General features: G+C 47.2%; 1 protein-coding gene across 3 annotated transcripts in view; it reads left to right on the plus strand.

The window, feature by feature from the left end:
- The window catches only part of LOC113946592 (transmembrane protein 263-like), a 209316-nt gene extending 183642 nt beyond the window's left edge, over positions 1–25674 (plus strand). For all 3 annotated transcript variants that reach the window (XM_027642120.1, XM_027642121.1, XM_027642122.1), the window contains exon 3: positions 20751–25674. In XM_027642120.1, coding sequence (XP_027497921.1) covers positions 20751–21037 — 287 coding nt within the window. In that variant the 3' untranslated portion in view covers positions 21038–25674. The remainder of the gene's footprint in view (positions 1–20750) is intronic.

The raw sequence follows: 25674 nt of genomic DNA on the forward strand, positions 1-25674 counted from the left end.
CAAAAAACTACTATAACCACAGGCTGGTAACAAGAACATGTGGTATGAGCTGAGAGCTCATTAGGGAGTTGAGGGAAGAGAGGGATTAGAGTATGTTAGTTACTGAAAGAAATTTCTATACCTATCGGTGTACTGTAAACCAAATGCAATCCTAGGTCATATGAGGCAAGCTGTCCCTTCAGGGATAAGGTGGTATCAGGGCTTTGCCAGTTCTCTGTGCACTACCAAACACCCATGTACAAGGAAATCTACATGAGACTGCCATATGACAGAGGGAAAGGCTTCTGGGATGGGAGTGGGGGTGGGCAGTGGAGAATCCATTGTATACATGAGGACTAGAAGTGTTTGGCTTGTTTAATCCAGCAAAACAAAGGCTGAGAGAAGATACAAATGCTGTCTATAAATACATCAGAGGAGTAAACACCAGGGAGGGAGAACAGTGATTTAAACTAAAAGACAACATTGCCACGAGAAAATGGGGGAAAATGGCCCATGAATAAATTTAGGCTGCAAATTAAGTTTCTAAGCAAAAGACCAGTAAGATTTTTAGATATCCAAGTAAGGATACTAGGACAAATAACCTGTTTCTAACATCGGATTTGGTTACTTATATGAGAATTAAAAATCTGCTTAGTTGGGGTAAGCTGTGGCTCCTCCTCTACCATACCTGACACTGGAGAACTGAAAATTATTATCCTGTGGGTTTATATTCATATATGGAGGAAGATCAGCCTGAAAAAAAGCAGCACTCTCCATATTTGATATCTCCAGAGTCAGAGACATCGTATGTGTAGCTTATGTGCTTCACAATAATTTCTACTACTTAATTCTTCATAATTAAAAAGAGGCTCTAAATAAATGAGGGGCTGCCTTCAAAATTATGAATTTAAAGTAAAACTTGTATTTACCTAATCAGCTATGATAGGGTCCTACTTTATGAGAGCAGGCTGGTTTTTTCAAGGCCTAGGACTGCTTCTAAGTTTGGAAATGCTCAGATGCAGGTGTTAACAGCTCTAATGTCAAGACTCAAATTGTCATTTGTGCACAGTTAAAATTTCCCAGCCAACCTTAGCTGCTGCTGATCTTTCACCACCCAAAGCCAGTGACAAGCCTGTTCTCAAGCAACATATATCCTCACCGCATCAGTGACTTTGGAAATTGAGAAGTGATCTCTGTGTGGTCTACCTTTCTCTTGTTTGATAGTGATTTTTTTCTCCCTTACTCTGTAGCATTTCAACCAAAGTCTGTGTGTCTCAAAGCAGCAACTGCTTTAAAAGAAGTGGTTTGCAGTGAAGAAAATTCTGTTGTTCACTACAAGTAACCACCCTGTGAACTCCATTGACCAGAATAAAATATGTAAGGTTTTGATATATGCCATTTACTTCAGTGCATGACAGAAGTATGGATTGAGGGGGATGTTTATGCCAACAGAAGATTTTTGTCTACACAAACAACATTCATATACTACAGACTTAAGGTTTTAACAGCTACAGACAGGTAATGTCTTACATTTCTTCTCTAAACCTCCTTGTTAACAAGTTCTTATCCAAGTGGGATAGGGTAGGAATGAAGGCAGAAGGTTTTAAGCAGGTAGAGTGGAATAAAATTTCAAAGGCTTTAAAAAATTCCTATTCCTTAGCTTTCTAGCATATGGGGCAGTTAGGGGCTAAGTCACTGAGCCGTGAATCTGCAGCCTTTTGCTGGCTGGCTTTGCAAAACTGAAGGATTTTTACTTTGATTAGCAGGATAATTAGTGCTGTATTGTAATCATAAGCCTCACTGAGCTTTCTAAGTATTCATTTCTTACCTTGACCTCAGAGACTCACCACAATCCTTAATGCTGTGCAGAGTAGACCTAGGGTGTCTATTTAAAGACCTCCTGTGCATTTAGCCAGTGCCTCTTTCCTGCCCTGCATTAAGCTCCCCTTTGGCAATGGTGCAATTTCATAGCTCCTGGATGGTTTTTTTCAGGTTGCTGTCAATCAGCTTAAAAAATTCTCACTGAGGGCCTTAATGCAGTGAAGTCATGTCAGCCATGTGGGCCAGGGTCAGGAAGCTGTGAGCCTCTATGGCACCAGGGGACAGAGGAGAGGAGACTGGCAGCATTATAATGGGGTTGCTTGGATGCTGATTCCCCATGCTGACTCAATGCCAATCTCACATCTTTGTCCTCCCATTCCCTTTGCTCCTCCTTTCACAGTGGAAATCAATCCCACCAAGCAAGTCTAACTTGCAATAAAGTCTTCATAGTTAGGTTGCTGACTGCAGAGAAAAACTGGAAATCCTCATCAGTCATTTTGCCTATACAATAGCTTTCAGTAGGCAAATTTTCTGCTGGCAGGATTCACTGTGACTCTTGAATCTTTTTGCAAAGTGCCCATTTGGTAGCTCCAACCTATATACTAGAGAGAATCCAGCATCTCACATCAGGCATCTGTGCCCTTCTGAATTTACAAACTAAATGAGTCACTTCATAAGTAACTCATTTATCAGCTGTGATCCTTGAGCAGGAAAGGTTGGGAGCAGTAGCTATTGGACCTCGTTATCTAAGCAGGCTCAGGCATGAACTGGGGGATCTCCCAGAAAAGTAAATAGGTGGCACAACACAGCTTGTTCAGCCTAAATCGGTCCAACATTAAATTGACACTGATTCTGCTTTTGCAGGTCCTACATTATAATTAAGCATGAACTTAAGATGCTGAACCTGGAAGTTTGCAACCTGTGTTGAGATGTTAAAGTAGTGGACACCTTTTGAAGTTTGTCAGGATATGTGACATTTCATCCGCGTGGTTACTGCCACGTGGTGCTGACCGCTCTTGAAAACTTAGTGTTTTCCAAGACTAGGATGAACCTTCCTAGCTAGACTTTAGTATTTCCAGACCTACCAACTGCTTTTTCGTTTCCCACTGTTTACAAATGGAAAGTTTGGTGTTCCAGAATCTATCAGCTTAATGAAAGTTAATTCCCAGACAAGCTTCAATTTTCCATGGAGACCCTTGACAGGTTGTGGGGCAGAGGAGGCAGGTGAAGGTAGAAGTGACTGGACTTCAATGTTGTCTGTGCTGCAGTTCATTTGCTTTTCTGGCATTCAAGACCAGCTGGACTGAATATCTAGAAGTGCTCCTCCATACATGCCAGTTCTGTCTCGGTGCACTGGCTCCTGGGAAGCTCTGGTATGTAGAATCTGACCATCGTCAGGGCTTGCTATAAGAATAAATTTGTAAGCCGACCATTTTTGGCTCTTGCTGTAGTAGTCTATGAAAAGAGCCATTCTTTCTGTCTTTCCTCCACCTCTCTTTCAGAGACATGACCAATGTTTTCCACAAATGGAGAAGTTTACAGTTTTCCACACATCGTAGCTCCTGCCAGAAATTTTGTTTTAGTTGCCACAGCAACAACTTAACGGATTTTTAAAGCCCCTGCCACTGCCCATGCCTCTGCCCTGTTTGTTCTTCCTGTGCATTCCCCCAGCACTATGCGAAGCTGCAAAGGCAGTGACTGAGAGCTCTAATAACCCAGTAATGGATCCAATTATGGCCAGTGGTGCTTCTGTTGAGAATACATGAATAAGTAAATCCATGCATAAGGATGAAAGAGTGTGTTTTTAAAGCTGCCTGAACAGGAGTTGTGGCTAGGTTGCTCTTGCCAGGCCCTGGTGGAGGATGGCAGCGGAGGATTTGACAGCCACTCAGGTCTCCTCTGGACCATGTCAGCCCACAGGCTCCCTAGCTGATGGCCATTGACTTACAGGCACGGCCTCACACCACAAGCATTTGTCTGTGCTTGTTGCGGTTGCACTTCATACACCTCTCTGAGGCAACTGGGTGCTGGTGTGTCTGCTGACAGAGCATCTTGTTTGATGGCAGCCACGCACACAATAAATAGTACTCCATTTTCATTAGCAATTGTCACCGTGTTCATGTGGTTGTGGGATGTCTTGGGTTTGCATGGCCAGGTTTTGGTAGCAGGGGGGCTACAGGGGTGGCTTCTGTGAAAAGGTGCTAGAAGATTCCCCTGTATCTGACAGAGCCACTGCCAGCCAGCTCCAGGACACACCTGCCACTGTCCAAGGCCAGGCCAATCAGGAATGGTGGAAACACCTCTGTGATAACATATTTAAGAAGGAGAAAAAAGAAAAAAGTGATTGCACAGATGAAAATTGCAGCCAGAGAAGAGCAGAGTGAGAATGTGAACAACAATGCAGACACCAAGGTCAGTGCAGAAGGAGGGGCAAGAGGTGCTCCAGGCGCTGGAGCTGAGGCTCCCCTGCAGCCTGTGGCACAGACCGTGGTGGAGCAGCTGTCCCTCTCCAGCCCATGGAGGACCACAGGGATCTACCTCCAGTCCATGGAGGAGACCTGCACTGGAGTAGGTGGATGCCCGAAGGAGGCTGTGACCCTGTAGGAGGCCCATGCTGGAGCAAGGTCCTGGCAGGGACCTGTTGACCGATGGAGAGAGGAGCCCATGCTGAAACAGGCTTTCCTGGTAGGACCTGTGGCCCTCTGGGGGCCTCCCACACTGGAGCAGCCCATGCCTGTGGAAAAGTGACCCATATTGCAGCAGTTTCTGAAGAACTGTTGCCCATGGGATGGACTCACACTGGAGAAGTTAGTGAAGGACTATCTCCCATGGGAGGACCCCATGAGGAGCAGGGGAAGGAGTCCTCTCCCTGAGTAGCAGCAGAAACAACCTGTGATGATCTGACTGTAACCCCTATTCCCCATCTCCCTGAGCCACTGGGGGTAGAACTTGGGAAGGAAGGAGGTAGGGAAAAGTGTTTTTAAAATTTATTTTACTTCTCATTCTCCTGCTCTGATTCTGTTAGTAATAAATGTAATTAATATCCGCACTTTGAGTCTGTTTTGCCTGCAACAGTGATCGGTGAGTGATCTGCCCCGTCCTTATCTCAACTCATGAACCCTTTGTTATATTTTCTATCCTCTGTCCAGTTGCAGAGGAGAGTGAGACTGCAGCTTTAGTGGGTACCTGGCATCCAGCCAGGGTCAACCCACTACATGGGGGTTGTAGCTGGGAATAGATTGGGCAGGACAGAAAAAGCGTTATCAAACTTTTGCAAGAAATGTTCCACTCTTTGAGAGCTGCTCTGTCAGTGCAAAATGATCCTTGCATTCTCTTCATACCATCAGAAAATCTGTTTCTTCCTCTATCGCTATGTCTTCCTTCACCGTCTACTGATGGTGCAGAGGCATCCATCTGTGGCCCAGCTGTCACACATGGTGACACATATTTGTGGTCTTCTATCACCTAGCAGTTGATCAGACAGAGAAAGGTGCCCTCTTCTGTTCCCAGTGGTTTCCTTCTTTGTCTGCTTTTTGCCAGCTGATGCATGGAGTGATCGGAGAATAAATGTCTTTTGAACAGTTTATGGCAGATTTTGAAGAGGAGAGGTCTAGAGTGTTGGCTGTCCCAGTGCTGACTCCGCAGATGTCAAGAAGAGATCTGGAGGGGCAGGTATCTGAGCAGGAGAGGTTGGCTGCAGAACACCTTTCAGCACCTTTCCTTTTCCCATTCCATAGTCATACTCCAAGATTCAGGCAGTGAGCTCATCGCATCCAAAGTCATTTGTAGGCACCAACTCCTAATGTTATGTATAACCACACATGAATCCTTATGCTTGTTTTAGCCATTCTTCCCCTTTGTGTGTCACTGTCCATTTGTCCTAGAGCCTCAGGATTGCAACAGCTGCACTGCCTGGGTTTATTTTTCTGGTGCTCTCAGGATGTCTCTGAATGGATTGGGACAAACTGGCTGCCAAAGACCATGATGATAAGTCCCCAAAGTCAGACTTCCATACTTTAGGGAGTAGGTACTGGTGAATCTCTTGAGAAAATTATGTCCTATAAGATGCATACTGGCCCCTGTGAGCATGAGGGTGATGGTCTTCCATTAGCATTCAGAAGACAAAGAGCTATGAAGAAGATTCAGCATTAGCTTTTTCTGGGTTGAAACTACTGTAGTCTGATGAGTTGCTGAAGGGCTGCTTTACAGATGAGCCTGTGAGGAATAAGCTGGAAAAGACTGACAGTATGTCTGTTATTGGGAGTAGATCTCCCCTTGAAACCTGAGATTCATTTCTATGCACTACATACTGGTTCTCTATAGCCTTGCTTTCTGAAGTGAGGTCTCATTTTCCTGTCCTACAGGAGTTTGCAGTATTAGCCTGCTCTTGTTAACTGTTGGAGATCTGAAATATTAGGGTAGGAATTACAGTTTGGAAGAGATCCCTTGGGGTGGTTTGAGCTGGATGCCAGGTGCCCACCAAAGCTACCCTATCACTCCCCTCCTCAACCGGACAGGGGAGAGAAAACATAATGAAAGCTCATGAGCTGAGATAAGGACAGGGGAAGATCACTCACCAATTACCATCACAGGCAAAACAAACTCAATTGAAGAAATTAATTGAATTTGTTACAAAGCAAAACCAGATTAGGATGATAAGAAGTAAAACAACTCTTAAAAACACCTTCCCCTCAGCTCTCCCTCTTTCCCATCTCGCCTTTATTCCCAGTTCTCTACCTCCTCCCTCCCAGTGGCGCAGGGACATGGGAATGGGGGTTCTGGTCAGTTTGTCACATGTAGTTTCTGGTGCTGCTTCCTCCTCAGGGGAGGAGAAGGAGTCCTTCCTATGCTCCAGTATCAGGTTCCACCCACAGGAGACAGTCCTCCACGAACCTCTTCAATGTTGAGTCCTTCCCATGGGCTGCAGTTCTTTATGAATTACTCTAGTATGGATCCCTTTCCATGGGTTGCAGTCATTCAAGAACAGGCTCTAGTCTGGATCCACCATGGGGTCACAAGTCCTACCAGCAAACCTGCTCCAGCGTGTACTCCTCTCTCCACAGGTCCTCAAGCCCTTCCAGGAGCCTGCTCCAGCACAGGGTCACAGCCTTCTTTCGAGCATCTGCTCTGATGTGGGCTCCTTCATGGGCTGCATGAGGATCTCTGCTCCCCCATGGGCTGCAGGGGCACAGCCTGCATCATCACCATGGTCTTCTCCATGGGCCACCGGGGAATCTCAGCCCTGGTGCCTGGAGCACCTCCTGCTCCTCCTTTTGCACTGACCTTAGTGCTTGCAGAGTTCCTTCTCTTACGTATTCTCACTTCTCTCTTCTCTGGCCACAAGTACTTCTTTGCGGTAATTTTTTCCCCTTCTTAAATATGTTATCCCAGAGGCACTACCACCATTGCTGATGTGTTTGGCCTTGACCAGTGGTGGATTCATCTTGGAGCCAACTGGCATTGACTGTCAGACATGGGGGAAGCTTCTAGCAGCTTGTCGCAGAAGCCACCCCTGTAGCCTCCCTGTTACCAAAACCTTGTCATGCAAACCCAGTACATCTCTGAAAGCAGTTTCTGGATAGTGAGCCCATTTTGCATATAGATCTGCCCAAATGATTCAGATCCCAAGAAAAGTTTGAAGTGCTCTGCAAAATAAGATATTCTTTGATATCTCCCAGACATCAGGGAGTCTGAGAAGAGAGTTAAAGGAGTGCTTGTCTGCTCCCTGCTCAGCTAATGCCTCCAGGTAAAAGGAGTGATTCTTTTCCCCCTCACCTAACCTCACCTAACAGTGTCACAGGAGAGTTCATTTCTGTTATGCATCATTAATCTGAGTTTCTAATAGCAATAAAAGACTCTGAACTTGGTTGACAGAGAAGTTAACAACCAGTTTGGCAGAGCCCTAACAGTTGATCATTTAGCCTTGGTTATTAACTGCAGGCAAGGACCAGTTTCTGGGAGATAATTGAGGTCATAAACAATAGCTGTGTAATGGAGAGCGTGCCCTAGGAGAGGGACTAAACATACTCAGCTGCAAGAAACCTACTGCCTTTGGACGGCATCCAGGTGCTGCCATCAGCCAGCTTGAGTACGGACAGCCAGGTTGTTGCTTTAGGGGAAGAGAGGCCTTTAATGCTCAGTAGAAAGCATCTATCTGCATGCAGGATAGCCCCAAGCTGGAAAGATGCTTGAATGCAGCCACAGGAGGCTTGATAAAACTTCTTAAACAGCAGTCTGGAAGGTGTGGATTTCCACTTCCAGTCCATTTCAGAAACAGGACTCAGCATTTAGGAGTAGTAAGTTCTGCAGCCTGGGCTAGGGTTGGTGGCGACAACTGGATTTTCCAAGTTGAAGGTGTCTGAGGGAAATGCCCATGCTCAGAACTGGTACCAGGACAGGCCCCTGCTCCCCTTTCCACTCACAGAGGCTCCAGCGCACAGCCACTTGTGGCTGATCCCTCTTGGGCTGCTCTTGGTTGCCTTTTACCCCATGGGGAATGTGTGGAGATCCCTCCTGCAGCCTGAGCAGTGGAATAATGACACCTCCTTGTTGCTGACAGCATCCAGAAGGTGGTGGACTGTTTAGTTTGGGCACAGGAAACTCTCTGTCTCCTCCAAGTGTTCCAGAGTTCCTGTGAGACATAGGTGTCATCAGGTGGCCACTCTTTGGGCCAGTATCCTGCCCTTCCCAGCCTTCTCCTCAGAGAAGTACATAGGGAAGGGCTTCACCACAGCACCTGGTACTGGGGCCTTGGTCTGTGTCTCCCGTGTGATGAATTGAGGAGCAGCTGAATTTTCCTCCTCTTGTGCTGGTGTCTTTGTTTGGGTTGCCTGCTTGACACAGAGAAAGGCCAGATTTGCCTCCTCTTCTGCCACATGCACAGTGCCCCTCTTCCTCTGGAGCACTGGGCAGGGCCGACTGGTTCTCTGGCACTGGCAGACCTGCCCACCCTGCCCCTGGCAGCTGCTCACTGGAGCTGGGGGCTTCCAGAACATCCTCCTTCTTGCCCGTGGCACCTCATTCAGGTGCCTCTTGCAATGTCTGCCACAGATGAGGGGATGATTCCCATTTGTATGCCTGAAAAGAGGGCAGGGGATTTGCAGAGGTTGCGTGGCTCCCCCCAGCCAACACTTGCTTGGCCCAGCAGGCATGAAATCCTGTGTGCAGGGGCTCCCAGGGCATTTGGGCTCTGTGTTGTTGGAGAATTAAGATTTCTCGGCCTGGAATCCCTCAATACAGAGTTGGTTTCTTGGTAGGGAAAAAGTCCAAAAACACCTCTGTAAGAGCCAGGAGGGTATTTGAATAGAAACAGGTTTTTTTCTGTACTTTGTAAAATAAAAGTCAGTTTCTGACTACTGAGCCCATTAAAAATCCCTGCTGGGGACAAAATGTACACAGGGGTTCTTCAGGCCATGACAAGATGTTTTGTTTCAGGGGAGAGCTTGTTGGGACTAGAAAATAGCTTGATGGGATTTCTGATGTGGCATCAGCCTCTGATTAGATTCATGTCACTCCAGTCATTCCCTGTATGCATCTGATTGGAAACAAAAAGAGGAAAATAAAGGTACAAATGAGTTTCTGCAGTGATTGCGCTAGCCAAGCTAAAGTGTGGCATGTTGGGATCTGGAGTTTCTGAAGTTTTATTCTGTTGAGAATGAGGGTAGCATGTGCATGCATGTGGACCACAAGCTGAGCTGGGCACCCTGATGTAAAAGCTGGGAAGGTACCTGGCATACAGATCCTGCAACTCTGAACTGTGGTACTTGGAAGCATCCTTGGATGCTCTCTCATTTTGAAAGGAACCCCTTGTTCTGCCCTGTTGCTCCTCTGTGTGTACAGAACTGCAGAAGAAAATTTAAGGGGAATCGGTTGAGGACGGTAATGTTGCTCTTCATTTCCTAATAGCAGAAGCATGACAGCATTGCCAGGCTGGGCTGCATTACTGGATCGAGACAGTAAATGTCTTAACTTGGAGGCCTGGAAAGGCTACTGTGGGTATACAGCTGAATTTTTTTCACATAGTTCTTTGTTCTGACAGCCAAGTCTGGCTTTGCTTGACTTTGATTCACAACAGGTAGATACCAGAGAAGGACAGTGATCCCAGAGGGGTCTTGTATTCTCTAGGCTTTTGGTCTTCCCCAGCACATCACTATTCCATCAGGCATATGGGATTTCCAGCAGTTGTTAAAGCAAATGAGAGCAGAAGTATTAGCAATATTTCTGATACTGGTCTCACATGAAACCCCTGCTGTAAACTGAGTTCACCAGGCTGCCTAAATCTTTGATTTAGGCAAGGTCTTACTGAAACTGGTGGGAGATTGTTTGACATCCCATCTCCTCATGCAACAGAGATGTACTGCAGGATAGAAACTCCTCAGGAGAACTAGAACTGGAACAGGGAAGGAATCAGGCTCTCTACCTTCATGCACTGTGATTCTGGTACTTTATGGTCAACTGGACTTCTCTGAGCAGTGACAGGGGTTACCCTAAGCTAGAGCCAAGACTGGCACAGGAGAAAGCCAAGATGTAACAGGGCCTCCTACCTTTCAGATGAAGCAGAGCCTATTTATCACTGCTTGGCGGTGGGGGAAAGCAAACTTAGACAGACCTCCCATGAGAAGCTGAGAGTGTAGAGCTGATTTGTGGCTATGCCGAGGAGGTGGGCAGGAGTCTCTCTTATTCCAGATATTCCTCCAACTATATGAAGCACTAGTCTCAAAGGGAGGCCTAGATATTGTAGCATTTCTGAGAGCCAGACTAGATCCTGGCTCCATGGCAGTCTTGCCACAGTGTCAAAATTTACCTGCAGCACCAGTGGCAGAGCCCTTCATTAACCCCCCAGAAGCCAAATGTGCATGGGATCCCTGTTATGCCGTATTGAAATCTGCCCCAGAAAGAGAAATGACATGAATATAGAAGGAAACAAAGGCAACTGTCACACTTGCAGGTTTATGTTCCTAAGCAGCAGCTCTTTGTGCAGCACGGAGGCAGTGGTTTGATGTCTCCTTGGGCAGTGTTAGCACCACCTCTAATTTACGCATTCAGGGCTGAGATTTCCAGGTGATGGGCTCACTGGGAAAACAACAGGTAGGACCAGCTGGTTTGCTTTGAGGTGACAAGAGGTTTGGGTGCAGAGCTGGGGTGTGATTTTTGCACCAGAATAGATCTAATTGTCTGAGATATGAGTGGGTCAGAACAGGGAACATTCTTCCCTCTTCAGCCTGACTGTGGGGGAGAGATGCTCTGCCTGTTTGCTCCCAGAGGTAGCATACTTGCCCGCTCATGACTGCAGTGCTCTCCCCTTGACAGCTGAGACAGGGAACAAGTTTTTGAGACTATGCCATCAAACACCTACCACCAGCAGAATAACAAAGCCCTATTCTGCCCATTCCTGGCATTCTGCAGCATGAGCAGGGAAGCATACTCGTACCTCCCCAGTAAATCCCTAGCTCAACTGCTTTGGTAGCACACGGCTTTTAGTTTAACTGCCTTGTTATCCTTGGGATGGGCAGAAAGACCCCTGGATAGTCTCTGGAATGAATGGGTCATTTCTCTGAGTCGAAAAATCTTCACTAACTGACCTTAGGTCAGTTAAAATTTGTGCTTTTGCTTTTTGAGCTGCTGCCCATGTTTTTCTTCGGTTCCTCCATGTGCCTTGAAGCGGAATAGGGAGCACTTAATCAAAATAAATGGGGAATTTCTGGATTTCGCACTGGTGCCAGCCATCCTGCTGAAAAGCATCAGTATCCATTTCTCAACTGCTCCAGGAGTGGGAAGAGGAAGTGCCTGAACAGGGGTCCTTGGTCCTTCCCTATTACCAAGGCAGGATATATTCCCAACTTTACTAGGAATGTTTTTTGACAAATTCTTTGATATCTCAGCTATAAAATGCTCAAGTGACAATCATGTGTTTCCATAAGGTAGGGAGATTGAGCCTTTAATAAGAAGATGGCAGAGTATGCAAAATATTCATGACAGTTGATGAACAAGCAGAGGGGACTTTCGATGTCTGATCTTGGCAGCTTCGAGCACCTTCCTGTTAGTTAGACATGACTATCTCACTCCCATGCTCCTTCCTAAACTGCTGCTGGGACCCAACTTCATGCACCTTTTTGATAAATTGTGAGTTAGCAATATTGTTGTGGGAAGGACTTCTAGCCTCACTGGACAGAGGAGGCTTAACTGAGTCTGCCTTTGTTTAAAATCCACTGGTGGGGTGGCACTAGAGCATGGAAGAAAAGTAATTTCTTACATAAGCTTGGATTATGTTATTTACTCTCCATTGTTTGTAAGGGCCTCATAGATCCATGAAAATGACCTTTATTTCTCTATGGATTTTGTCCTTTTTCACTTTACAAATATTGATTTCTTTTTCCTCCTGTGTCTTTATCAGAGTTGAATTAACAAGACTGTTTAACAAGATCCTCCGATTCATTTGGGGTCTTTTTGTACCAGGTACTATCACAAGCATCTGAAAGCAGCTCAGTGAAGAATGTGCAACCACTGTTACAGAATTGACAGAGGAGGTGATGTGCCCTGACAAGAGCTGAGCTAAAATGAGTCAAAGAGCAGGCTTAAAAAGATGATCTCTTCAGCCTGGGCACAAGTGCTAGGAAGGGTTTATTTGTGAGGAATAAAGTTTTCTGTTGGAAAGCTCTCCTCCTCATAGCATTCAAGCTTGAGGTCACTGAAAATCGTTGAGTCTGCTGGATTATTCCTGTTCCACCTACAGATCCCCAAATGAGATCAAGAGCCCATATTCACAGCAAGAAGTGATTCCTCTCCTCGTGATCCAAAATCTCAGTGTCATGGTAATGAGACTCAAAGATGAAAAGGAGCCATTGTGGCTTTATATGCTCTTTCCTTCCAGCTTTTAGGCAACCCTCTTGACTGATTCAAGAACTTGTAGGTGGAGCAGAGAGTGGAAATTAAAGGCAGGCAGGAGCATAAAGTTCAAGCAAACTAAGTCTGATGGCCACTTCTGATGCTTTTAATACAAGTGCAAGGTCAGGGATAGCCAGCTGATAGTTCTCCTTTGGTGTTCATACTTGGTGCCATAATGCACCATTGTGTTTTCTAGCACAGGACCCAGAAGTTGGCCAGGGTAGAGAGGAAGCAGTTGCCATGCACAGTTCTCTGAGGCAAGCTGAAATCTCTTGCCTTTTGGGATCAGCTCTCCACTCTGTCAGCAGCCTTGAGACATCCTGTAGGTTTTTTAGTGACCTGTCTGTCCAGTAGCAAAAGCCTCATCTTCTGTATCTATTCCACAGTGAGAAAGAGAGATGTCAAAATGGAGATAGAAGGGATATGTCCAGATTTCTTTCTGAAGGGCCAATACCACTCGTAGTTTTGCTCTAGGTCTCTCCCATGGGCCCATCTTTCTTAAAACCTATATGCCTTGGTGAGAGATGATATTTGCTTCAGATGAGACAAGAATCTTCTTAAACCAGCTGTTCTACAGGCCTATAAAAAGGCCTGTAGTTCTCATCCTTAAGCACTTGTGATCTATATCAGAAGATAACACACTTTAGAGGACTTTGTCCCAGCATGCACTTCTTTCTCTCCGAGATGAGAGCTTCAGTATGCCAGTAGGAGCTGGGAGATTGTCTCCAAGAAGTACCATAAGGCCAACCAGTTGGCACTCGTTAGTTTTCCCTCTGCAAAAGGTGGACTCCTGCCTTTCCCAGCTTGCTGGGCTCGGCATAGCTGGGACTAGCTCCTACCTGCCAGCCCACTCCACTGCAGGTCATGCAGGATACCCAGGGACAGTCTGGCAGTCACACTACCCATGGCTGAAACAGGCCAGGAACATGGAGAGGAAGCAGAGGAGACATAGCTGTCAGCAATAATGCTGAGGACAGAGCTGGGTCTCCAGGCTCCTACCTCATCCACATCCTTTCTAGTAGACAGTGCTGCCTGTCCTGCAACTCATTTGCATTGCAGATGGAGCATTACCTCTGAGCTGTGCACCATCCTGCTCTTCAACATCATTAGAGACCACATCTGTGCCACCAGAGTAGCTGAAGTCTTGTAAGAATCAAAAGGGTCCCAGGATATCCAGGTTGAAGGAGACTCCAGCTGTTCCTGGCAAGCTGTTACAGCTGTATAAAAGAGATATTTCTGGATCATGAAAACAGTGACCTCCTGCAGGATGGCAAAACAAAGGAACTTCTACTATTTTTCAAAAATAAGAAACCCATCTCAGGGCAGATCTTGGCTCTGGTATTGAAAGCGCTTAGGAAGTAAGAGAACAAGTTTGTGTTCCTCCTCCAATTAGTATCTCTTCTTGCAAAGTGAAACAATTCAACAAAAAGAGTGAAGACAGCATTCACTGCTCCTTGGGCCACTTAGTGCGTGTGTGTGAGGCTGGGCAGTGTCCTTGGGCTGACTCAAGGCTGGTCAAATGCCATGATGACTGGGTTATTAGCTGCTCTGAGGCCAATCTCCCTGAATTCTCTTTTCAGTGGAAGTTTGAACAATACCCCTGTGTCTTTACAAACAATTTCTGTTTTGGTGACACAAAGCTTCCCAACAAAGAGAGTCAGGAAGCTCCAGAATAACTAAGCCTCACACTTCCAGAGTCAGAGCATTGGCTGCTTCTCCCCCAGGGCTTAGCTGAGAAAAACAAGCCACTCCATATCACTGTTCATTTACCCTCCTGAACCCTGTTTCTCGGTGCTTCAAGGTAGATGCTTCAGCAGTTAATACTGCTCCTGGGCCATATGCAAGAAAAATTAAAGCTCATTGTGCCAGGGAATAGCCCTGGGGTGAGCTGGGATATGGAGACAGCTGCCCCCATTTTGCTGCGTGCAGCAGCTTCCTGAACAATCCTGTTGCAGGGAGAGGCAAGTATGTCTTGCTGATTGCAGAGTTAAAGTGTAAAACTCCAGGGCTAAACTCAATGTGGCATTTCTAGGCTTTTTGCTGGTGGCAGCCGTTGTGGTTTGCAGCATTCAGCGCCTAGGCAGAGCAGGGCTGGGGAGAGCCCAGCTGCTGAGTCTCTGAAGCCATTTCCAACAAGCTGCAGCATGGGGACTAATTGAAGGAGTGAAGCACAAGTGTTTGAAGAACAAACACTTTGTAGTGCTCCCTTTAACACTTAGCCTGTGACACTGCAGGATCTAGGATCTAGATCTTTTATCCTAAAATGACAGCAGGTCTTTCGTCTCATACATGAATGCCTGCTACAGAAGTGCCCTATAAGCCTTCTCCAGCAGCAGACAGGAGGCTTGGAAGAAGGCAGTGTTGGTCATTCTCTGGTGAAGGGTCCTGCTAGGTGGTGTACAGTGAGATTTTATTTGTGCCCAGCTGTCACCAGTGGTCTCTGCCTGCTTCAGCTGCTTGTGCTAGAAGAGGAGCGTATCACCTAAAAAGAAAGTTTCAGCTACAGGATAAACTTGTGTAACTCCACAATAGCAGGCTGGCATGTGTGGGGATGGGGCAAGTTTTTCTCTCACCTTTGTTACTTGTCTGGAAACTGGAAACCTCTCCAGAGATAAACTGGAAGTTTCTCTACTGAGAATGTCAACAGGAATCAATGCCAGTCATGACAATACAAATACAATTTCCTCATTTAAGGCACTGCACCAACTGTACCTAATTAACCTTCATGACAGTACAGCAATACAAGGAAATAGGGATCATTAACTTCAGCTTTGCTTTACAGAAAGGGAAGAGAAGCATCAGTGCCAGCCCCATGCATTTCAAATTGAGGTAGGCTTGGAAGAGTCACAAGGTTAAAAATAACAGTAATCCACCTGGGGTTCTCAGAGCATTAAGAGTGCACTTGAATCAAACTTTTAGTTTTTTTCGCCAAGAAACATCAGGACAGGAAACTTCTCTCCCGTACATGCTTGTTTGTTACTCAACAACCAAGGCTTTTAGAAAATCACACAATCTCAATCACAGTGGTGCAGAGGCAATAAAGGTCAAAACGATTTGCTCAGTGTTGCTTAAAAATGAGCTGGGCAAAGCTGGGACTAAACTGTGAGTAGCTGACCCTCCACCCCTTGCTTGTTCCTCCAGAGCAAACATTTTTCTAGATGGGGGAACCTGCATTTAGTAGCTGCCAGAGGGGTAATTGAGGCTTGAACTAGTGACCTCACCCCTTCCTCTCACGTCTGCTGAGGGACAGACTGATGACATTGACTGTTTACATTTTGGTCTCTGAGCCAGCCCAGCTCCTTTGCCTGAGGCCCAGTAGGAATGGAAAGATGCAAAAGCAGTGCTGCTCCCTGACTCTGCTTCCCTGGCTTGAGGCTGTTTTTATAAATTAGTAGGAAGGAGCAACTTGAACAAGTCCTTCTTAAAGAGTTCACCCTGCCTGTTGTATCACCTGCTGGCAAGGGCTGAGAAGGAAGAGTAATGCCTGTGCCATTTCTACTGGGCACCAGCACAGGCTTTCATTTTGTCTCGCCAAATGAATGCGGTGCCAAGCCCTGAGGAGTGGCACGAAAGCTTTGAAAGTTCTGTCTGTTATTACTGATCTTTCTTCTGCCCCGTGTCAGAGATGCTGTCAGGATCAGATGAGAAGACCTTGGTTTGTCTGGAGCCCCAGTGGGCAGGACCCCTGCTCTGGAGAGAAGCCGGGGGGGAGTACAGAGGGCGGTGGCCAAGGAGGAGAGCCTGTTGTGCGGGGTGCCGAACCCGACCCAGAGAGCTGGCTTTCATACAGGAGAGCTTTTTATTCAATTCTTTTCTCCTACTTCTTCTATTCTAAGATGACATGGAGTGAAGTGAAGCTGAAGGGACCCTTGAAAACACAAGGTCATTGATGGAAAGGAAAAAGGGCTCTGCAGATTGTGAAGAGCTTTCATGAGCAGCATGGGCTGCTGCCAGCTTCAAGGAACAGAATTGTTCCCCTGCTCAGGCTGTGTGTCTGTCTCTCTGATTATTTGGTGTATTTCATCTCTGCTGTCTGTCTCACTCTTAATCTGGGCTCCTCTGTGCCAACAAAATGCTTAGCTCACTCCATTGTCTGAGAGACTAATTTGCACTGTAAATCTGATGCTTATCTTACATGACAGCTTACTGTGAGGTTTATTGCAATCCTGAAGACAAACTAACCAGGGATGGCTAGAAAGCTTTCAACACATCATCTGGAATATAGAACAATTATGACCTACATTTCAGTTGCTGCCAGGTTAGGATGTGGCCCCTTGTGGTGGGGGTCACCAGGAATTTCTCTTTCATTGTTAAATCTATTCAAACCTGAGCATGTTTGGGTTTTGGTTTGGGTTTTTGTATGTATGTATGTTTGTTTGTTTGTGGGGGTTTTATGTGTATTTGATTTTATGGTACATCTTCTATTCTGTGTTGAAGCTGTTAAAATGCTTGTAGAAGAGCCTCCCAACCTCTAAGGGCCAGATCCTTCATCCCTCCTCCCTCCTCTCTGTGGAGTTTTAAGGACCATGAGTGTGGCTATGGACCAGGTGCAGGCAGTGTGCAAACACTGGTGCTCCAGTGTACTTCAGCTTCATTGTCTCTGCCTAGCTTAATCAGAAGGAGCCTTTGTCCTTGTCTGTCTTCATCAGTATTTCCTGATGCTTTCTCCAATATGTTTTAGCTCTTTGCTGGCAGGGTAACATCCCCCCTCAATCTCATCTGCAGTTGCCAAGTTCTCCCTGGTCCCTGGGCTGTCCACCTGCAGGCATTTATATACCATTCAAGAGATTTTTCACACTAGTTTTGTTCGGATAGGTGGGCAGCTCCAGAGGCATAATTCCTTCCACAGACAGGTTCCAGGTAGCCTCAAATGCAGTTTTATGTGGGGAGAGTCAGGAAGATTATAGCTGCTTTGATATAGGTCTTGATTCTGCAGCTGAGCATGCCAGTAGGTGTTTAATGCCCAGAGCTTCTGCATTGCAGCCTTCTGGGACACAAAGTATCCTGCTTCCTTGAACAGGGGGCAGGAACACAAGACCTGCCATCCCTGGAGGATGGTGTTTGTTTGGAGGACCACTGTGGTTTTCACTTAGTCCTGCTTTACAGTTACATGGATTTATGGATTCCTCAGTTCTTCCTGCCCTCAGTCTGAAGACAAAACATAGAAACGGCTGTGCCGGATAAGCTCTGTGCAGCAGCTGGGGGCTGGCAACTGAACTGGAAATGGAGCCAATGGGTCTCAGTAACACTGAGGGAGAGGAGAAAAAAAAAAACACTCAGAAACTGTTGAGGAATAGGTGAGCAATATGTTGTATACAGGGTAGAACTATACACTAGAAACTCTGTACTGGCCCCTCTCAAACTCCATTTTGCTGTCCAGGTTATCAGATAGATGAGTACTTTAAGGCTTATTCCAAGTCATCAGAACTGGTGAACACCATACTCCTCACAGGCACTATCCTGAGGCTCTGTATAGACTGGAAGAAGCTCAAGACAAAATGTATAGATCTGAGAAGAGTCCAAACTACAGAATTTTAGAAGAATCAGGACAAAAGGACCTAGGAAAGAATCATCACACCGCCTGATTCAGGCTCGTGCTTAGCCCAGGTTAGGCTACAGTATGCTACCTCCTCTGAAGAAGCCCCCTTCTCTTCCCTGGCTAGAAATCAAGTCAGAGGAATCTCATCACCTTATTTAAACTTCCATGATAAGTACCTGAAAGTTAGCAATTTGAATTTGAATTTGTTTCCTCAGAGGCATGGAAAATCCCCCTTTCTCACACATACCTGGAGTGAGTAGCCGGCCTCTCATCTGTCCCAGTGCTTGTGGCACAGGCAGTGGCTCTGATCCATTTGGCAAGGTCAGGTTGCCACTTCAGCTGTGTGCATCCAGCACCCCAGGCAGCTGGTGCTTCCAGGGATAAAAATCCATGCCCTGCTGCTGCTGAGTGTTTTCTGTCAGACTTCTGCCTGATTTGTTTAAAAAAAAAAAGGAAAGAAAAAGTGCTGTTTTCCAGCCGCACTTAGAGACCCTACTGTGTTGCGTGACATGCGGACAACAGGAAGATAGTCTCTGCTCCAAAGGATTCACAGGATAGCTTGGCAGAAGTACACTGAATAGCAGATGTGGTGAAGACACTGAGTGAGACAAGTTAGTAACACAAAGAGGAAGATGTTTGTTTACACTGACTAGGTCTGACATCTCCATCAACCACGGTGTGTAGTGTGTGAAGGCCCTGCAGCTTGATGAGACGCTGGGCCAGCCTCCTGGAACTCCCAAGGTCTTTGCTTGCTTGCAAAAGAAATCCATTGCCTATATCAGTGCTGGCTCTAATCTGTGTGGAAATGAAAGTGGGTGGAGACATACAGGGGTCTTTTCAGGTAGAGGTTTTTGCTTCCTGGAATATTATTAAGAATTGAGGAAAGAAGCTGCTGCCAGACTGGATAAACAGGGGAGTTTTATTCTCGGGGACAGGGGAGCTTTAGAGAAAGGTGTAGGGGAGAGCTAAGAGTGTGGGAGAGTGCTGTAGAAGGGCTCAGATCTCAAAACAAAGGTACATTCAGACAGCAGCTTTTGGCTACCTTTCATTAGCTGTATTAAGCTTGCCCACCTGCTTAGGTTAGCAGGGCACCCCTTCACACAGTCCAGCCTGGGCAGGCGGCAGAACTCAGGTGCCGCAGTTAGGCTTTCTCCCTCTTTGGCCCCAAGGATGGATGCCAGGCCCAAGGTGTGCACAGGGCTGTGCAGTGCAGGCTGGCTCCTTCCTTGGAATGCTGGCAGAGCCTCTGCAGTGCTCTGCTCTGAGACAGCAGTTGGTGCTGACACAGCCCCTGTCCTGGGCTCTCTGCAGAGGCACGGCTGCATTATGTTTTTACACAGACTTGCAGAAAGTCCTTTCAGTCCCTGTCATTTCCCCACTTTTAAAGAAATGGGGTGTGCATTTAGCAGAGGGCTAAACCCCTCCTGCTGCATCAGCACTGGGCAACCACTCTTCTGAGTAAGTAGTGGGTTAGAAGGGCTTTTGCTGCTCCAAGGATCCTGTATTCCCAGCTGGTGCCTGCTTTTTTCCTGCTGGGATTACTTTATTGTATTTTTGCAATTATTAGTAACTCATCTCATGTACAGAACTAGCAGTGAATCAGAAGTCAGAGTATCCAAAATATCTCGCCCCACAAAAAGAGCAGTTCCTCCATTGCTGCCTGCACACTGCATTAATAGCTGATGCAAATGGAGAGGATTGTGTGGAGGCCAGCAGGAGAGCTGTCGGTTTTGAATCCCGTGAGTACCAGTTCGGAGTCAACCCTATCCCAAAAAGTGGTGAGCTGTGAACATTATGTCTGCAGTTTTGTGGGCAGGTGTGATGGCAGCTTGGGTGGGTATATCATACTGGCCTTGATCCAGCTGGCACAGGTAAACCAGCAGTGACACAGTGTAGTAACTTAAGCACTGTCTTAACACTATTAAATACGTAGCTGAGATTTCCAGAGGGCTTGTACAACCCGAGGTGACGTTTGTGTCACTGTATCTTTACTGCAGTTTGCTATCTGTGCTCGCTCAATTACAGTTCTCACAGTTAGCTGTGCTGTGTCTCAGTCCCACATCTGACATGAGTGCAGACCTGCCTCCAGACAGATGCTTCTGAGGACCTGCAGGCCACGCAGACATCAGCTGTTGCTGTCTGCAGTTCGTGCCTCCTTGCTAGCATTAGTCTTTGTGATTTACTGGCATTAGCCAGCATGCAAGGGAGGGGAATTACATCTCTTGTAAAGTAGGATTTGCTTTACATTGCAGCACTAAGGCTTACAACTTTGGGGCTGTAACTGACCTGCCTTCTTGCCTTCTCTGTCACATGGACAATTCTGCTCCCACTCCTACCACCCCAACATCCTTTCCTGCCATGCTGTAGGCCTGGGATCGCCTTGGTTCCTCCTTCAGGTACCAAGAGGTCTGAGGCTGCAAAGCAAGGCACTGTGCATACAGGAGCAAGTGCCATGGTTGACAACCCTTGTGGGCTGGAGGAGGTGCCCGATGTGAATACCTCTGACTTTCCCTTTCTCTCCCCACAGATGCCAGCAAGGACCACCCGCAGCAGCAGGCAGGAGTGATCTGGAGAGTGACAGGCGGCCTGTTCAGTATCACCCGGGGAGCTGTGGGGGCCACACTGGGAGGAGTTGCCTGGGTGGGCAGCAAGAGTCTGGAGCTCACCAAAACAGCTGTGACCAGCGTCCCCGCTGCTGGCGTCGGACTGGTGAAGGGCAGCGTCTCGGCAGTGACCGGCGGCGTCGGAGCTGTGGGCAGTGCGGTCGCCGGCAAAGTCCCTTTCACTGCAAAGAAGAAGGACAAGGCTGACTAATCCCTGTCACAACTCCCTTCCAAAAGGTCAACCTGCCCATACTCTTCCCCTACACAGCACCTCTTTGAATTGGAACCAGCTGCTTCAGGGAGGGTCAAGCACCCGAGCAGACTCCGGCTGCAGCCTGCTCAGCACCGCCTGCCTAGCACAGAGCTCACAGAGCCACTATCAATGCCTTTCACTCCCATCACCTACTGGGAACCTTTACTCTGAGGGCTTTAAAGGCGCAGTTGTCTCTGTCTTGTAGTTTCCTTCCTCCCTTCTTGCTCTTGTAAGCATGGAGGGGTGGGAGAGGATGTCAGGCTCCATCTTCCTGGAGGTGGGGGGGGTAACAGGGGAGGGGGAGAAACTATGTCTGGCTTGAAGTGTGGGTTGTATAGTAAAATTCAACTTCAGCTGGGAAGACTGCCTCTGAAACACCCCTTCCGTTTGCTCTGGGAGGTGTGTTTGGGAGGTGTGCCTGGTGGAAAACTGTAGAAGAAAAAAATCCCATTGACACAAGGGAGAGAGATACTGTGAAAAGAGGGAAGCCTCCCTCCTGCCCTGCACCTCTTACCTTTTCTTTGCAGGACCCATCCCACAAGCTCCTTCCAATCACTTACTCCTTGGCTGAATTGCACCCTTCAGAGAAGGAACCCTCAAGCTCAGCAGAGCAGCTCCAGGGATGATGCCACACTGGAGTATGGTGTGTCCCAGGCCATCAACTTCTGCACAGATTTTCTTGATGAAAGGGAGAGCTACTGTAAGTTCCCATTTGGGGAAGAAGCTGAGAGTGGCACTTGCCAGGCCTCTGTGATATTGCAGCACAGGCAGTGATGCTCTACAGAGAGACCCTTTTGTTTGATCCTTGAAATCCTTGCAATATCCATGTCTGCAACAGGGGCATTTTGTCTCTTGGCCACACTCACACTCCACAGACATCAATAGCAAGCAACCGGGAGCAAGCATGTTTCCAAACGCCACCCAAATTCTGCTGCAGGGAAGGAGGGGGGTCCAAGAGCATTTCTCACGACTCAGCACCCCAGGAGCGGAGGCCTGGGTGTGAATGGGCTGCACTGTGTTGGAGAACACTTCCCAAGTGGCTGAGTGTGCTCCAACAGCAGCCAGCCTGCATGGGGCACCAGCAACTCCTCCTGTGCACGCTGCTCCTGGGGCCCCAGCCCAGCTCCTCTAAATGACTGTGTTGCACTAAATAGTCCACTCGTACTTGTAGTGCCGCAGAAACCCAGACACCTGCATCCATCTGGGAGTCAGAGCCATCCCCAGCCTGGCCCATGACATTGAAGGGGCCACATGGCATTACACACACATAGACACACACACACACAAACACAAACACAAATGTGCACTCACTCCCTCCAAGGACCCCTGTAATGCTTGGGATGAAGAAAGGCACAGCCTCCACCATTAACTCTGCTGCTCCTGGCTTTGGCAGGTGATTTGCCGAGGTCCATAGGTGTTGGAAGCATAGGCAAGTGAAGCAGTGCTTGTGCTGTATTTTATAAATATGCATCTGTATTAGCGTGTGTACGTATTAGTCCACAAGCATGTCTTCAGCCAGGTAAACAAAACTGTGCCACTGCTGTGGAGGAGTTTACATAGTCATCTTCAGCACTTCCAGGATATAGTTTTTATATAGGGTCTCGGTCAAAATAAAAATCATGTTTTAGAGGATGTTTTGCCCTCTGTTGCCCAAGAGTGTAGTTTATTGAAACCAAAGGAATGTGAAAAATCCCCTTTCTCCCATCTGTGCTGTTTGTTTTCTTTCTTCCCTATCTTTTGGACATTGAAGCCAACTTTATTGATCTTTATTTCCCCTTGGAGGTCGTCACACTTCCTGGCTGCTCTCTTGTGCTTAGGACTTAGATATCAGGGAATATTTTAGTACAACACACATACCCACCCCTGCCACCATTTTTGCTGAATATTCTTGGGCTCGTGACACAGTTTTCATTCTGACCTTTATTAAATCCACATTATAGGACATATGTCACTGTGTCCCTGTGCTAGTCATGCTGGTGTTAGTCTCTCTCCATACCCTTCGCTAAGTAGTCCCCACTGTTTGCAGCAAGAAGCTGCTGATCTCCACAGTGTGTTACTCTTGATAGCATGAGAGAGGTTTAACCTACATCTTTGTTTCTGAAGGGGAAACAGCATTTGGTATGTGTGTGCATTTCCTCACTTTGTCTCTTTTGTTCTGGTGAAGGCCAGGTTGACCCAGACATGTCGGTTTTGTCTCTGAAGGCAGAGGCTTCACAGGAAGATCAGTCCTTGATGTGTGCTTGTACTTTGTTGGGATGCTCGTGGCAGCTGGCAAGGCCAGAAGAAGTCTTGTCTGTTCTCCCTTTGTCTCAAAAGCCCTGCAAAGCAGGACAGTTTGCACTGCATGGATTTCTGCTCACTGCTCTCCCTGAGCACGTCTCATCTCTTATTCCAGATCACAAAGTGCTCCTGAAGTGAGCTTTAGCCCCAAAGCTAAAAGCTGCTTGTGCGCAACTGGCTGTGCTGTCACTCTCTTGGAAGGATAGTTTCTGACCAATGGGGACAGAAGACAGTCATCTTCCTAAATGCCTCTCCCAGGTCTTGGACAGGAGGAGATAGTATCTAAAGAGCTTCACCAGCCATTCCGGGCAGGTGATGGGAAGTTCATCATGCTTTTGGCATGCCAGTGTCTCACACAGGCTCTTGCTGGTGGAGGCAGAACTTCCTTCCCAAGCTGTTGTCTGCAGGCACTGTGTGTGCAGAGCAGGCATGGCAAATGGGATTAAGGTGCATGAAGGAAGGGCACAGGGGTCCTGAGGGTTTCCCATCTTTTTATTTCTTCTCCTCTGTGTGGCCTTGCAGTAAATGAAGTAAAGCTTACCATTTGTCTGGAACTTCCATTTCTTTGCAGGATGGCCTGGAGAAGGGGAGATGAGCTTGAGAGAGGAACTGACAGCTTAAATCACTGTTCTTATAGCTAACAGAACTCACGGACCATCGATAGCAAAAGAGATCAAATTAGGGCAGGGGTAGGCAGAAGATTAAATCTACTCCAAAACCAAGGCCCGGCACTGCTTAACAGGCATTCAGGAATATGTAACTCTCAGGATTAACAGGATTCAAAGGCTTCTGGGAAGTCTGTCTCTGTTAGCGTGCTAGGCCTGCTTGGTTCATCGCGGCAACTTAGCCTGCTTTTCTGGGCACTCTCAGTGCCAGAACAGAAGGAAGACAGGGTCGATCTTCCCAGTCTGAGAGCAAATATGCCTCCTGACAGCTTTGATTGCATACAGTGGGATCTGGATTGGAGGGGAAAGCTCTTGGCTTCTGTTGAATGTCCTATCTTTCCTCCTCCCCCACTGCAGAGACTCCAGCCACCTGGGCCACCAGTGCAGCCCTTCTCCCACCACCCCTTGTGGTAAAAAGGGCAAGAACTATCCCATGGATACTAGATGGGGGGGCTTGGTACAAAATAGGAGGGGGCGGCATTGAAGTGGAGGGAAGGATTGACAGGAGTTAATACACAGAAGATGAGGAGGGAGTGGTGACAGGAGGAGCTCATGACTGGGGGAGCAAGAAAAGGGGGAGTGTGGGAGAAATTTGTTTCTTAGGACGGGCTTTGAATCAGAGGATGAACTCAATGGAATTTGTCCTGGGGAAGAGCACAGAAAGGGAAGTGGATGAATGTAGGTTTTGATGTGTGGTAGTGGTCCATGCCTGGCTTGTGTCCTTCTTCCATAGTAATGATTTCTAGGAATTTCCATTTAGATGGAACAATGTATTCAATGAATGGTCAAAGCGTCAGATCAGCTCCCTTCTTACCACCCGCCCTTCCCAGATCTCCCCCAGGCTTTTGTCATGATCTCCCCATGATGGGGCTGGGTCTCCCCCATGGTGCAAGTGGAATGTAGCCCTGGACACAGCCCTGTGTTCCACCATGGCTAGATGCTCTGCATGCCCAAGGAACATGTCCCATCTGAAAAGAGACCCACAGTCACATCCTGTTCTCCCTTTTCCCTTTCCTTAATCTCATTATCTTTCACTCTTTTTTGTCCCTACCTTATCGTTCTGTCTTGCCCCTGGATAGAGTTCCCCAAAGCTTTTGCTGAGACTTTTGTTAAACATCCACTCATACTGTCTGGGAGGGCAGAGGATGACTCTGCCCCCACAGCTCCCCTGGCTGGGAGGGAAGTGCATGTCGTCCACCCCTCTTTGTCCCCTTGTGTTTTGTGTGTGGAAGATCTTAATCTATTTCTTTTCCTCTGGATTCTCTCGTTGATTCTCTCCTTGGCTCTCGTCCCCATGGGTGGGTCGTTTCCATATCTCCATTGTAAAGTGTCTCCTTGTAAAAACAACAGCTGAGTGGGAATATGGAGAAGGCTAGAAAGAGCCACAGAGCTGCTGGAACAGATGCCAGAGCCCAGCTCTGCTTCTCTAGGAGCTGAGGAGCCCTTTGGCAACCCAAAACCATCACTGCGGCCACGCAGTCCCATGCACAGTGCTGGGCTCCAGAGAACACTTTTGTTCTTTATCATTTCATTGTCTGTAATTGGTTTCCTACTGAATTTGTTTGCTTGGTTTGTTTTGCAGTGTGTTTCTGGGAATATTCTGCATCTCTGTATTTTAATTACAGTAAAATTTGAGGATAAACCCCTTGA

Source organism: Corapipo altera, unplaced genomic scaffold (genome assembly GCF_003945725.1).
Source record: "Corapipo altera isolate COAL_440 unplaced genomic scaffold, ASM394572v1 23b, whole genome shotgun sequence".
Taxonomy (NCBI): domain Eukaryota; kingdom Metazoa; phylum Chordata; class Aves; order Passeriformes; family Pipridae; genus Corapipo; species Corapipo altera.